This window comes from Zootoca vivipara, chromosome 6 (assembly GCF_965207765.1).
Source record: "Zootoca vivipara chromosome 6, rZooViv2.hap1.1, whole genome shotgun sequence".
NCBI classification, from domain to species: domain Eukaryota; kingdom Metazoa; phylum Chordata; class Lepidosauria; order Squamata; family Lacertidae; genus Zootoca; species Zootoca vivipara.
Window position 1 is genome coordinate 5149874 of NC_142589.1, and position 14098 is coordinate 5163971.

Genomic DNA, 14098 nt, shown 5'->3' on the forward strand with positions numbered 1-14098 from the left:
CGGACATGACTAAACGACTAAACAACAACAACATGACTGCAGAAAGGCCTCTGCACCTCTTCCGTGGAGTGTACCCAGCTGAGTACCAATTTGGGAAGTGGGCAAACTGAAGAGAAATCCAGCTGTTGAAACTTGAGGTGCTACTTTTGTCTGTTTGCAACAAATTAAGTTGTGAGGAAGGGATGGAGGCCAATGCTTTATAGAAAGCTCCTCTTACCTGCCCCCCCAGACCAGTCTTCTCACCTGGATTGCAGCCTCTGCGGTTGCATGTTGGCATTTATTGGGCTGGGAGCACTGCCCACAACTGAGTGCAGCGCTTCATGTCGCGTTATTAAATCTTCCTTCAAATTCCAATAAATTAAAATCAAGACCCATTCATTTTGTAAACATTTATTATTATTATTATTCAAGTGCTGGTAATTGGATTGAACTTTGAACAAGGAAAACTGAGCTGGAGAGGAAAACCTGGACAGCGAAAAGGTTGTTGTGAGGAGAACAAGGAAGGCAAAGAATCACTCTGTGGACTCCTGGCCAGGATTTTAGCAACCAGGAATGTTGCCGCAGAGATAGATGTTGAATAAGCCATGTAGGATCCCAACATTCTCACACCCGCGACTCTGCAAGGGGAGGTTTGTGCCTGTGAAGGGGGAAAGCACAACACAATTATTACTGAAGAAGCATCAAGCACAGTGTTGCCATCTCCAAGACATGGTTGGGCTTTCCAAATTGGGGGCCTGGAAAATAAATGCAGGTCCTGCACCCCTAAGCAGCTTCTACACCAGGGGTCAGGAAACTTTTTAAGGAGGGGGCCGGTTCACCGTCCCTCAGACATTGTGGCGGGCTGAACTGCACGCACACGGTGGGGGTGGTCTTCTCTCTCTCCCCCTCTCTCCCCAGCCCCTCCCCCTCTGCTTTCCTACCTCCTCTGTTGCTCTGCCTGCAGTTGGGAGCCGGTGGTGGTGGCAGCGCCTCTCCTTTGCGGGCCAGCTTTCCCGGCCAGCAGGTGCACCAAGTTCCAGCCAATGCCCCACGATGTGCCCGTCATGATGCCCACAGCGCGGCCATGGGTGGAGAGGCCGGCGGGTGGGTGGAGAGTCTGGGCTGCGCCTCAGAACATGGGTGCCGAGGCTTCGGATTGGCTGGCACCAATCAAAGCCCAGCTCCCTTCCTCCACAGGGTGGGGAGAAGCCAGGAGGGGGGAGGGAAGAGGTGCCGCCATGGTATATGTATGGGGGGGGGATGGCGCCCGAAAAAATTGCAAAAAAATGGCACAGCCCGAATGATCACACCGATCCAAGCGGCAATTCCAGGACCATCCGCAGGCCGGATCCAGAGGGCAATTGGGCCTGATCTGGCCCGCAGCCCTTAGTTTGCCGACCCATGTTCTACACACTCTGCAAAGTCAGCTTGAATCACATCTACACAAGAAGCTTAAACTGGCTTGGAATGAGTTTGGCTATCATGCAACTGTTCCCTACAAAAGTCTTGGCCTGGGTGTGTGTGGGTTTTTTTTGCTCCTCTCCTCTGTTTGTCAACCTGCCTGTGGTCATGATCTCCTACTGCCTTTCTTAACCTGGTCCACATCCAGAGGTTTCGGACAACGTCTCATTCCAGTCCCAGCATCATACAGCCATGCTGGCTGGGTGTGTGTGATGGGAATTGTAGTCCAAAACATCTGGAGGGCACCAGGTTGGCCAAGATTATTTGGGATTCTTATTTAATCCCACACAGCCATTTCTGCAGCTAGAGAGGAAGAGAAACATGCCCCACCTTGCTCTTTGGAGGCGTAGTACACAGGAATTCCACTGCAGAGCTGCTCAATGGGACTTCGAAACTGAACAGTGTTCTGCACACGGGTCTTGCCAACCAAGAATGTTAAGTCACTCGCCGGAAGGGTGCTCTTTGACAGCTGTGCCAGGGTGGGATGAAAAAATTGGTCAGTGGAATTACTAGTGGAAATTTATCATGATCAGAGATCATGCTTGGAGATGCTCTAGTGCAGTGCTGAAAATCTCCCTCACTTTTTGAAAACCCTTCTTCATCAATTAAGTACAGTAGAAAAAAGACTGCATTCCAAAATCAGGGGTGCCTTACCCATAGAGGCTAGTGGCGCAGGGTGCCAGGGCGGCAAGTTCTGGAGGGCGCCAGGGAAGAGGTGGAGGCTGGATGTGGCGCCTCCCGGCATCAGCTCATGCTCACTGCCCTCGCCCACCTCCGCCATGCCGTGCCAAAGCAGCACCGTGCTTGGAGCCTCCGCCTGCCGTTGCCACCACAGCACGAAGCAGCCAGTTGAGCCAGGAGCTGCTACATCCAGCCTCCGCCTCTCCCCCTCCGGAGCAGCTGCCCTCCAGCCGCTGCCCGCCTCATCCAGCCCCGCAAAGCTGCCGGCAGCGCTGTAAAAAGGTTGGCAACTCTGGGAAACCGGGGGGACGGGCGCGCGCCGGAGGGATCTTTGCACCATGGCACCGGATATGCCTAAGACGGCCCTGTCCAAAATTATCATAGAATGTTTGAAGAAGGGTCTTCTAGCCCAACCCCCTGCAAGGCAGGAATCACATCTCAAGTATCCCTGACAGGTGGTCATGTTGAAAAACCTCCAGTGAAGGAGAGGCCACCACCTTCTGAGGAAATCCATTCCACTGTTGAACAGCTCCCTTCTTGATCCATCTTCCATGCTCAATTTCCTCCACAAATTCCTTTGTTAGCCCCCTCCCTGTGGCTCACCTGTATGCCTGCTCTGCTTATGGCAGTAGTAGGGGAGAATCACAAGAGGTGGCCGTGCCAGACAACGGAATCCGTGCCTGGTGTTGAGTTTCCCATTTCAGCAACAAATTTAAAATCTGCAGATTTTCCCATTGGCATCTGTCTGTGGTGGATTTCTTCATTCCACACACCATTGTGATGTTTAGGACAACTTCATTTGGTGAGAACAATAGCGGCCATTGGGGAACCCACAAAAGTGGAGTCCCCAGGCCTATAAATTTCATGTGCTTCTATGGAGGTATTCCCTCCATAGGTGGGCAGAAGTTAAATCACATTCTCTGAGGGAAATCAAGCCTGCATTATCAGAGCTGGATGCCTGGTTCAGCGAGAAGTACAGGGCAAGCTACTGTCTATCAGGCCAGCTCAAAGCTGAGATTTTCCTGCACATTCTTGGCACATTCATAAGTTCCATTCAGTTCAATTTATTGTGTTTAGTGAGCAGCCATTACACACATAAAAATAAGAAGACGAATGCTGCTAATAATAGTGGTTTACATTTCTACTTCCTGACCTCTACAGGATAAATCATTTCTCATTCACCCTTGAAGTTTCAATGTTTCGTTACACAAATCTGTAAAGCCTTGGTAAGAAATTTGGATCTTCTAAAGGAAATAAACCTCTCTACATCAGGTCTTTGCAAGAGATGTCCCACCCTTTTGCGATCTTAACAATGGGTGGAAGTAATTGTTTCTAACGTCATTATAAAAAGGGCATTCTAGGACTACATGAGTTATGGCTTCTATTGACACAGAGTTGCAGCCGCAAACTGTATCCTCCTTAGGAAATCCTTTATGTCAGTCCCTCGAATCTGCTAACGGAAGGGCGTTTAGGCTTGCCTGTGTAAAGGCTATTCTCATTTTAACATTTGGCAAATCTATCTTGGCAGGGATGCAAACAATGGAATACAGAAACATACACTTAGTTAGATTGACAGGTGTTGAGCTCATTAGTTTTGTGATTGCGTCTTGGTGTCTCTAAGCCTTTGGAGTATTAATTCTTTTGTTGTTTAGTCAGGGGTCAGCAAACTTTTTCAGCAGGGGGCCGGTCCACTGTCCCTCAGACCTTGTGGGGGGCCGGACTATATTTTGAAGAAAAATATGAACAAATTCCTATGCCCCACGAATAACCCAGAGATGCATTTTAAATAAAAGGACACATTCTACTCATGTAAAAACACCAGGCAGGCCCACAAATAACCCAGAGATGCATTTTAAATAAAAGGACACATTCTACTCATGTAAAAACACGCTGATTCCCGGACCGTTCGCGGGCCAGATTGAGAAGGCAATTGGGCTGCATCCGGCCCCCGGGCCTTAGTTTGGGAACCCCTGGTTTAGTTGTTTAGTCGTGTTTGACTCTTCGTGACCCCATGGACCAGAGCACGCTAATTCTTTAGCTCTCTCAAAAAGATGAAATTGGGGTGTGTGGGGTGTGGAGTGTTAATTCTTTAGCTCTCTCAAAACCCTGCGTCACAAGAAAGGAAGCAGAGGGTCCCAACCTCATGGCAGCAGATTCCATTTCACATTTCCATGAGTTTGGGGCCATGTCTTCCAAAATTGTCATGAGGGATTCTGATACATGCTTGGGGGGGGGAATTAAACCAAAAAAAGCAGAGCTAGTCTAAGGGCTTTGGCTTGAATGGGCATTACACCCAGTTCTGCAGGGAGCAGTGCTGTTTTGATAGAGGTAGGGACTGGCAGGAGTCTCCTCCAGTGAATCAAAATTGGTCGTGGCCCACAGTGGTGCTCTATATAACAACTCTGGCAATACCCTGGTCTTATAAAGTTCTAAAGTGGGCTGCACCAAGTTGCCCCCTTTCGTAAGCTGGAATCTTGGTAGTCCATTTAAAGTTCTACCACAGGGGTCAGCAAACTTTTTCGGCAGGGGGCCGGTCCACTGTCCCTCAGACCTTGTGGGGGGCCGGACTATATTTTGAAAAAATATATGAACAAATTCCTCTGCCCCACAAATAACCCAGAGATGCATTTTAAATAAAAGGACACATTTTACTCATGTAAAAACATGACCGTCCGCGGGCCTGATTTAGAAGGCGATTTGGCCACATCCAGCCCCCGGGCCTTAGTTTGGGGACCCCTGTTCTACCAGCTAATAAGGTGCTTGGTTGCAGCTGTGCAGACGATTTGCCTGCCCACTGAAAGACCACAATGAGAATACTTGCTCCAGTGTATTTCCTTCGAGCAACCAATTGTAAGATTTCTTAGATTTGCCAAACATAATAACTTTAGTTTTTTGGTAATTTATACTGTACGTGGTAAGATGTTCATTCTTGCAGTCCAAGGTGAACCGATTCAGCAGTCTGCGCAAGCCCAGTTGGGTGTAGGAAATCAAGATTGTATCACCTGGACACATTCATAAGGCAGTGTGAGGAAGCAGTTTCTCCTAATATCCTCTCAAACACTCTTGCAGTTTTTACATCTCTTCTCATGGGGGCTACCAATCAAAGCATATAATTTCCACTACAATACCTTCTGCCCTCTGAAACTGTGGAGTGTCTCCAGGCTTGGGAATAACTCAAAATCCATTGCTGCTACCACACAGACCCTCTTCCGAAACAGCCTTACAGCGAAAAGGCCCTATTAGATGCAAGAAAAGACAGCTTTTAATTATAAACCCAAAGATTCAAATCTCCACGGACCTGTCCCACAAATAGTGGGTCTGAATTACTAGCTGCTCCTAGGGGGTTACCTTTTGGTAATCCCAGACTGCATCCCATCCATTCCACCCATGATAGTTGTGGATCGTGGCCGTTTGATCTTGCTGGTTAACCTTCACCGCCTGGTGGGTGCTGGTGTCGGTATTTCCTTGGTGGTTCACAGCAATTACCTAGGGAGTTTTTAAAAAGGGCTGTAATGAATGAGGCAGTGGGTAGGCATGCAGGAAGAGGGCTATGAAACTCTGCCTTGGCTGGGGATGGAGGGGGATTCGGCAATTTTTCAAGTAGACTGTATCAAAGCTGGATATTATGTCCAGTTCTGGGCACCACAGTTCAAGAAGGATACTGACAAGCTGGAATGTGTCCAGAGGAGGGCAACCAAAATGGTCAAAGGCCTCGAAACGATGCCTTATGAGGAACGGCTTAGGGAGCTGGGTATGTTTAGCCTGGAGAAGAGAAGGTTAAGGGGTGATATGATAGCCATGTTCAAATATATGAAAGGATGTCATATGGAGGAGGGAGAAAGGTTGTTTTCTGCTGCTCCAGAGAAGCGGACACGGAGCAATGGATTCAAACTTCAAGAAAGAAGATTCCACCTAAACATTAGGAAGAACTTCCTGACAGTAAGAGCTGTTCGGCAGTGGAATTTGCTACCAAGGAGTGTGGTGGAGTCTCCTTCTTTGGAGGTCTTTAAGCAGAGGCTTGACAGGCACACGTCAAGAATGCTTTGATGGTGTTTCCTGCTTGGCAGGGGGTTGGACTGGATGGCCCTTGTGGTCTCTTCCAACTCTATGATTCTATGATTCTAAGTCATCATGAAGATTTATTTGATGTTTTAGTGTTATTTATTTATTGAATGTATCTCCTGCCTTTCCTCCAAAGGACAGAAAAAAGCGGGAGCACAGAAAGGGCAAAGTATATTTCCAGGTGGATGAACTGTGTCCTGACCTCTGAAAGAAAAATAACAGTATGTGTCAATGACAAGACTCCAGCAATGGGAAGGACAAGTGGGGGGGCAAGCTCCTTATTTGGTGGGACACCTTCCCCCACCCCTTCTGCCATCATCCATGCCAAAGAAGACCAGGGTGGCACATTTTTGCTTGTGACTTTGCCAGATGTGCATGTGTTTTTTTAAAACAATTCCCCTTAATATCATGCATTTCCACATGCTATTTTCACTAATACATTAATTTTTATGCACAGTTTTTCTTAACAGATGCATTTTTGTCTACAAAACAACAACAACCAACAACAACAGTTGGAGAACTGTGTCACAAAATTCAGAGAAATGTGAATTCTGAAGCCTAGCTGTGTTTCCGTTCACATTGTTTTGAGGAATTCAAATCAGGTGGGTTCATATTAAAATGTGAACCTGACTGAGTGAGTTTCTCCACCGTCCTGGGCTTCAGAACCTAATCTATCCTATCAGGCATCTGGGAAAGGCTGCCCATAAAACAATAAGAAACCTCCTTAACTGGGGTGAGCCCCTTTCCCCCATCCCAACATTGAGAAATGGTGACTTACATCACTGGCTGAAGAACAAGTCAGGGAGACAAGAAATACGAGGACAGCCTGAAGGAGAGATCAAATTTGCTCATTAGATAATTGAAGTTTGAATGGAAATCTTGAACAAAATGCAATGCAGTATGATAGGGGAAGGGCAGAATGGCAAAGTATCTGCCTTGCAAGCAGAAGCTCCCATGTTCAATCTCTGCCGGCATCTCCAGGTGGGGTTGGGACCTCTCAAAAGATATGTGTCCATCAGCATCTTCAAGACCAGCTTGTCTTCCATGGCTACCGTATGCGCAAAGATATCCATCTCTCTTGCCCAGCAACTTGTTTCAGATTACAGAACTTCATAAGGTGATTAACCACATCCATTCTTGCAATGCAATCACATTAGCCGATGGCACCAAAAGAAAACAATGGTTATCACTACCGTGGCGAAGTTAGAAGCGGTACTTACCAAAATCTTCATTTGATCCACCTGCCAGATGTTTCTGAAAAAGAGGATTGAAAGAATCTCAGACTTTATGCTTAAATAAAGTTCCCATATCAGCAATTCCAAGGTCCAGAAAGATTAGCAACATCTGCAGCGCTTAAGTAGCTCCATGCTGGCATTAATCCCAGCTAAAAGTGGTTGGCAAATAACCTAATCTTTTGTTTTAAGCAGACTTCCAGCCAAGTCCTAAACAGATTTTCTCACTAGTAAGTTAGAACCAAGCACAAGAAGATGTGCTCCTGATAGAAAGCTTTGAGGCTGCAGACTTCATTCAGTGGCTGTTGTGTAGTTGAGCGTGGCACTTGCAAGAACCTCAAGGGTGTGCTCACCCACCGTCACCCATAAGGATGGCACAGGCCTGCAAGTATATGGCAGAGTACAAATTTAATTAATTAATATTATTATCAGGAATCAGGAGGGCTGAAGCTGCTTCTGAGTCACAGAATTTAGAATGATAGAGTTGCCAAGCCCACCATCCAGTCCAAACCTCAGTAATGCAGAATCACAGCTCCAGAATCCCTGACAGATGGCTATCCCACCTCTGCTTAACCTTCAAAGGAAGTCCATTCTACTCTCTAGCAGCTCTTACCCTCTGAAAGCTGTTCCTGATGTTTAGCTGGAATGTCTTTTCTTGCCATTGGAATCCATCGGTTGAGGTCTTCCTCTCTGGAGCAGCAGAAAACAAGCTTTAAAAATGTATATACTAAATGTCAAAATAGGGACGTGCGTGGCACTGTGGTCTAAACCACTGAGCCTTGGGCTTGCAGATCAAAAGGTCAGTGGTTTAAATCCCCACGACGAGGTGAGCTCCTTTTGCTTGGTCCCTGCTCCTGCCAACCTAGCAGTTTGAAAGCACGTCAAAGAGCAAGTAGATAAATAGGTACCACTCTGGCGGGAAGGTAAACGGCATTTCCATGCGCTGCTCTGGTTCACCAGAAGCGGCTTAGTCATGCTGGCCACATGACCCAGAAGCTCCCTCGGCCAATAAAGCAAGATGAGTGCCGCACCCCGAGTCGTCCGCGATGGGACCTAACGGTCAGGGATCCCTTTACCTTTACCTTACTAAATGAAAAGGCATACATATGTGTGTATACAGTAGGAAAAATGTGCAATGAGATGCTAATAAATGTACAGAAAAACTTTTTTAAAAAAATAATGATGAAGAAATGTGTTGAACTGGAAAGATGGAACAGTTTTTCTCCATTAACGCCGAGTGAATCAATTATAGTATATTCCTGCGTATAAGACTACTTTTTAACCCAGGAAAATCTTTTCAAAAGTCGGGAGTCGTTTTATATGCCGGGTCGTTTTATTAATACGGCGAGTATATCCCAAACTCTATATTTTAACTGGAAAAGTTGGGGGTCGTCTTATACGCCCAGTCGTCTTATACGCCGGAATATACGGTATGTCAATTCCAAGGAAAGCAATTGGTCTAGAAGCCGACTGCAGCACCCAAGCTCTCCCTGCCTCTATGCTTCTTCCAACAGTATTAGCATAACCCAAGAAAAACACGCTGTCAGCTGGGGCTGGGAGAGGAATTAATTGGATTTATATTTTAATGCAAACCGATCTAATCCCATTGTCATGCCCATGATAGGCAGCTCCTCTTCCCAAGAGGATCTGGTTGGGGATGGTTTGCACCTCCCCCCAAAACTGGCAGCACTCAAATCTTGCACTATGCTATAAAAATATGTGGACGTTGGTGACTGCTGAGAAAATACAGTCACAGAATTGTAGAATTGGAAGTTAGCGCAGGATACTGCAGCACGATTGCTGGCAGGCACAAGGCCTTGCCACCATATAGCACCTTTGTTCAGAGATCTGCGCTGGTTGCTAACTTGCTACTGGGCCAAGTTCAAGGTGTAACTGTTTGTATATAAAGCCCTTAACAACTTGGAGCCAGCTTACCTATGAGATAGCCTTACCACACATGTGCCTACTTCAGCGTTTCTCAACCACTGTTCCGCGGCACACTAGTGTGCCGCGAGACGCTAGCTGGTGTGCGGCGACGTGCGGCGGCGAGAAGGGCGATTTGCATTGTCACGTGCCTGGCGGCCGCCAATACACAACACTAACCTGCCGGAAAGCAATATTTCTCCTCCTCTTTCCCAAAGCTCAGTGCAAACGAGCCTGGCGGCCGCCAATACACAACACTCACCCGCCGGAAAGCAATATTTGGCAAGTGTTTCTTACAGTCATAATTATAATATAGGGCGGCACAGAGTTAAATTTTTTAACTTTTTTAATGGTGGTGTGCCTCGTGATTTTTTTCACGGAACAAGTGTGCCGTGGCCCAAAAAAGGTTGAGAAACACTGGCCTACTTGACTGCTTAAATCCATGCAATGGGCAGGTGCCACGTTAATACTCATTCCACATTTGTAAGAATTCAATCTAATCTTTTAGCACCTATACTTTGAAACTCCTAGCCTTCTTTTTTAATAATAATAATAATAATAATAATTCTTATTGATTTTACAAGTGTAGAGTTATAACAGTACCAAATACATGACCATATGTAGAGTCTTCACTGAATCTCCAGACTTCCCACCCTCCCTCCCATGGGTCCTACTGTCAACATTTTCAACTGCATATTATTTCATAATCCATATTTTATATCTTTCCACATTGTCCATAGTGTTTCTTACATTACAAGTGTTGTTAAAATACTGCTAATGTTTTCATCTGCTTACAGTGGTCTCTTAAATAATTTTTCTCATTCTTTCTTGAAGTTTTTGTCTTCTTGGTGCCTGAGCTTTCTGGTCAGCTTTGCCATTTAAGCATAGTCCAACAGCTTGCTTTGCCATTCCTCTCTGGTAGGGACTTCTTTCCATCTCTGGGCCAGTAGCATCTGTGCAGCTGTTATCGCGTACATAAAAAGTATTTTCTGCTCCTTGGAACTCCTAGCCTATTGATATCAGGCAGAAGCTTTCACTGTAATAATAATAATAATAATAATAATAATAATAATAATAATAATAATAATTTATACCCCGCCCATCTGGCTGGTTTCCAGACATTTGGAAGTGTGCCAGTCAATTCCTCAGCCTCAGAACTCCAGCGCCACATAAGAACACCAGAAGAGCCTTCTGGATAATAATAATAATAATAATAATAATAATAATAATAATAATAATAATTTATACCCCGCCCATCTGGCTGGGTTTCCCCAGCCACTCTGGGCGGCTTCCAACAGAGAACTAAAACACAATAATCTATTAAACATTAAAAGCCTCCCTGAACAGGGCTGCCTTCAGATGTCTTCTAAAAGTCTGGTAGTTGTTTTCCTCTTTGACATCTGTTGGGAGGGCGTTCCACAGGGCAGGCGCCACCACCGAGAAGGCCCTCTGCCTAGTTCCCTGCAACTTGGCTTCTCGCAACAAGGGAACCGCCAGAAGGCCCTCGGTGCTGGATCTCAGTGTCCGGGCAGAACGATGGAGGTGGAGATGCTCCTTCAGGTATACTGGACCGAGGCCATTTAGGGCTTTAAAGGTCAGCACCAACACTTTGAATTGTGCTCGGAAACGTACTCATTTCAACTCCTGCAAAAGCATTTTTTTGCTTTTGTTTGTTTAGACAACCCTAACCAGATGTCACCCCAGGTGTCACTACTGAGCGGGGGGGTGACAAAATGCCGGGTGGCACTCATCGCAGGGCCTGCAGCATGTCCGAGCCACGTGTCTCTCCTGGGAATGACATGGTAGCTTGGGCGCCTGCAGGCTCCGTGCTGCCCCAAATGGTCCGCCCACTGCCTCCCCCTCAGCTGTAGGGCAGCTGAGTGGGAGGAGGCAGGCAGACTCCTCAGAGACCCTGCGGAGTGTCCTGCCCCGGCTCGCCCTGCCCCTGGGCACTGAGCATACACACCGCCCCAGGTGCCCGATTAACTTGCTCCACCGCTGGGAGGAAGTCAGAGAGAGGGGGCGGATAAATTATGGACAGCAAGATTAGCAAAGAAAAGGAATAAATCAAAAGGAATAACAGCACAAGGACACAGTGATCTTCATACCGACTCACTTGTAAATACCATCTCACTGGGTTAAGAAACATGCACTTTGCATGACATCACGTGCCCATGCGCTGTGCACCCACAATGTTGGGTGGAACCCAACACATCTGCACCCAGGGGGCTCGGGAAGAACAAACACGAGTGGGTTGGGGGGCTGCCACCCTCCCCCAGCATCTACTGCAGCCTCACCACACAGGCATTTCCACGATGGGAGTTGCAGCCAAAAACCTAGAGGGCACCATATTGGGGGAGGTTGTCGTAGGGCCCATGGCCCACCCATTCCTATAAGAGGCAGCCCCTTGTCAAGGGGTGTTGGGGGACTTGTTCCAACTCCAGAGATGTTGGGCAATGTGATCTCCAGAGATGTTGGGCAATGTGATCTCAGCCAGTTGCCTTCCTGTTCATGATAAGATATCCTCAATGCGATTAGTGCGGGAAATCTCTCCAGGCTTTATTTAAGAGAGCAAAACAGCAATTGTCTTGGAGTCAATGAAATCAGTGTATGAGTTGTTCTGACTTCAATGGCCATTGTTCCCTTATTTCCTCTTGTTCGCCACTGCATTTCATTTATCTCCCTAGCCCTGCCCTTTAGTCTAACAAGAGGATTTGGCAGGAGATGGGCATTCTAGAGGCAGGACTTGACAACAATCAGCAATTGTACTGGCACAGTCGATAAAAGGCATTTCGATGCCAGAGACAAAGAAATAAAATAAAATTACTTAGGAACTTAGAAAGCTACCCCTTGCTGAGTCAGACCATTTAGCTCAGTACTGTCCACACTGACAGGCAGCAGCTTTCCCAGGGTTTCAGACCAAATTCCCGGCCTTACCTGGAAATCCTAGGGATTGAGCCTCTGAAAGTCTGCATGCAAGGCAGATGTTCTACCACTGAACTATGGCCCTTCCCTTACATTGAGGTGGTGAAATCCACCATGCAGGGGCTTCAGTACCCTTGCCCACCTCCTCCTTGTTACAAATGTCCTTGCAGAGGCTTTGCAGCTGGATCATGTCCCCTGGGTCAGAATCAGTCCCCCCTTAAGGGCACCCAAAATTGACTGCTTGGTGAGACTGCTGTGATAACACCACACCAAAGATAACCAGATATTTTTGATGAATGCAATCCTTTTTTCACCAGGAACCCAGAACAACTAGCCATGACACTTAAGAACGTAAGAACATCAGAAATGTCTGCTGGATCAGAGCAATGGCCAAACAGATGCACAAACAGGATTCGAGCCCAGCAGTCCCCTCCCCTCCTGTAGTTTCTAGCAACTGATATTGAGAAGCATTGCTGCCTCTAACTGTGGAGGCAGAGCAGAGCCATTTTGGCTAGTAGCCACCAGCAGCTCTCTCCTCCATGAATTCATCCAATCCTCTTTAAAAGCCAACTAGGTTGGTGGCAATCATTGGCTCCTGTGGGAGGGGAGTTCCTAAGTTCATGTCCTTGATTCGGCGGTTTTGAGGGGAAGATTTGGAGGAGTCCCATACGGTCAGAGAATGTGCCATTGTGCCTTGGGTGAGGTAGAATCCACAGAACACATTCTACTGAGTTGTCCCTTTTATAATGATTTAAGGCAATATCTTATAGACCCGTATTTATCTCAGTTTAGTTTCCGACCAAGAGAACGGCAGGCAGCATATTTGCTAAACAAGCCCACTGGGAAAATAACCTTCTCAGTGGCTAAATTCCTCTTCCTGGCGCTCAAGTGTTGGAAACGTATAATCGAATGTCTTGATGTGGGTTATCTGTAGGAGGTTTAGTAGCGCGGTCATACCCCATTTATGTATCCCTCTGATGCCTTCAGTTTTATATTTTTATATTTGTATTGAGAAATGTTTTTGTTTCTGACTATCGGTCGAATAAAGTATATTGATTGATTGAGTTCCTAAGTTTAACTATGCACTTGAGATAATAGCCTTACTTGAAGACAAACCAAATAATAATAATAATATATTATTTATACCCCGCCCATCTGGCTGGGTTTCCCCAGCCACTCTGGGTGGCTTCCAACCAAATATTAAAAACAGTACAGCATCAAACATTAAAAACAGGGCTGCCTTCAAATGTCTTCTAAAAGTAAAATAATTGCTTATTGTCTTGACATCTGCTGGGAGGGCGTTCCACAGGGCGGGTGCCACAACCGAGAAGGCCCTGTGTCTGGTTCCCTGCAACCTCACCTCTCGCAATGAGGGAACCACCAGAAGGCCCTCGGTGCTGGATCTCAGTGTCTGGGCTGAATGATGGAGGTGGAGACGCTCCTTCAGGTATACAGGACCGAGGCCGTTTAGGGCTTTAAAGGTCAGTACCAACACTTTGAACTGTGCTCGGAAACGTACTGGGAGCCAGTGTAGATCTCTCAGGACCGGTGTTATGTGGTCCCGGTGGCCACCCCCAGTCACTAGTCTAGCTGCCGCATTCTGGATTAATTGCAGTTTCCGGGTCACCTTAAAAGGTAGCCCCATGTAGAGCGCATTGCAGTAGTCCAAGCGGGAGATAACCAGAGCATGGCGAGACGGTCCACGGGAAGGTAAGGTCTCAGCCTGCGTACCAGATGGAGCTGGTAGACAGCCACCCTGGACACAGAATTAACCTGTGCCTCCATGGACAGCTGTGAGTCCAAAATGACTCTCAAGTATACTTCTCTGGTCAGTG

The 14098-nt window shown here is 46.9% G+C and overlaps 1 protein-coding gene across 1 annotated transcript; it reads right to left on the reverse strand.

Annotated features, from left to right (window-relative positions):
- Positions 1-382: 382 nt before the first annotated feature.
- On the reverse strand, positions 383-7609 carry LOC118086023 (gastrokine-1-like). Its single transcript, XM_035117229.3, has 6 exons — positions 7404-7609; positions 6962-7009; positions 5470-5607; positions 5250-5357; positions 1771-1909; positions 383-637 (listed from the first exon to the last, which is right to left on the reverse strand). The coding sequence occupies exons 1-6, from the start codon at positions 7413-7415 to the stop codon at positions 540-542; spliced, it is 543 nt and encodes a 180-aa protein (XP_034973120.2). The 5' UTR covers positions 7416-7609; the 3' UTR covers positions 383-539.
- Positions 7610-14098: the final 6489 nt, after the last annotated feature.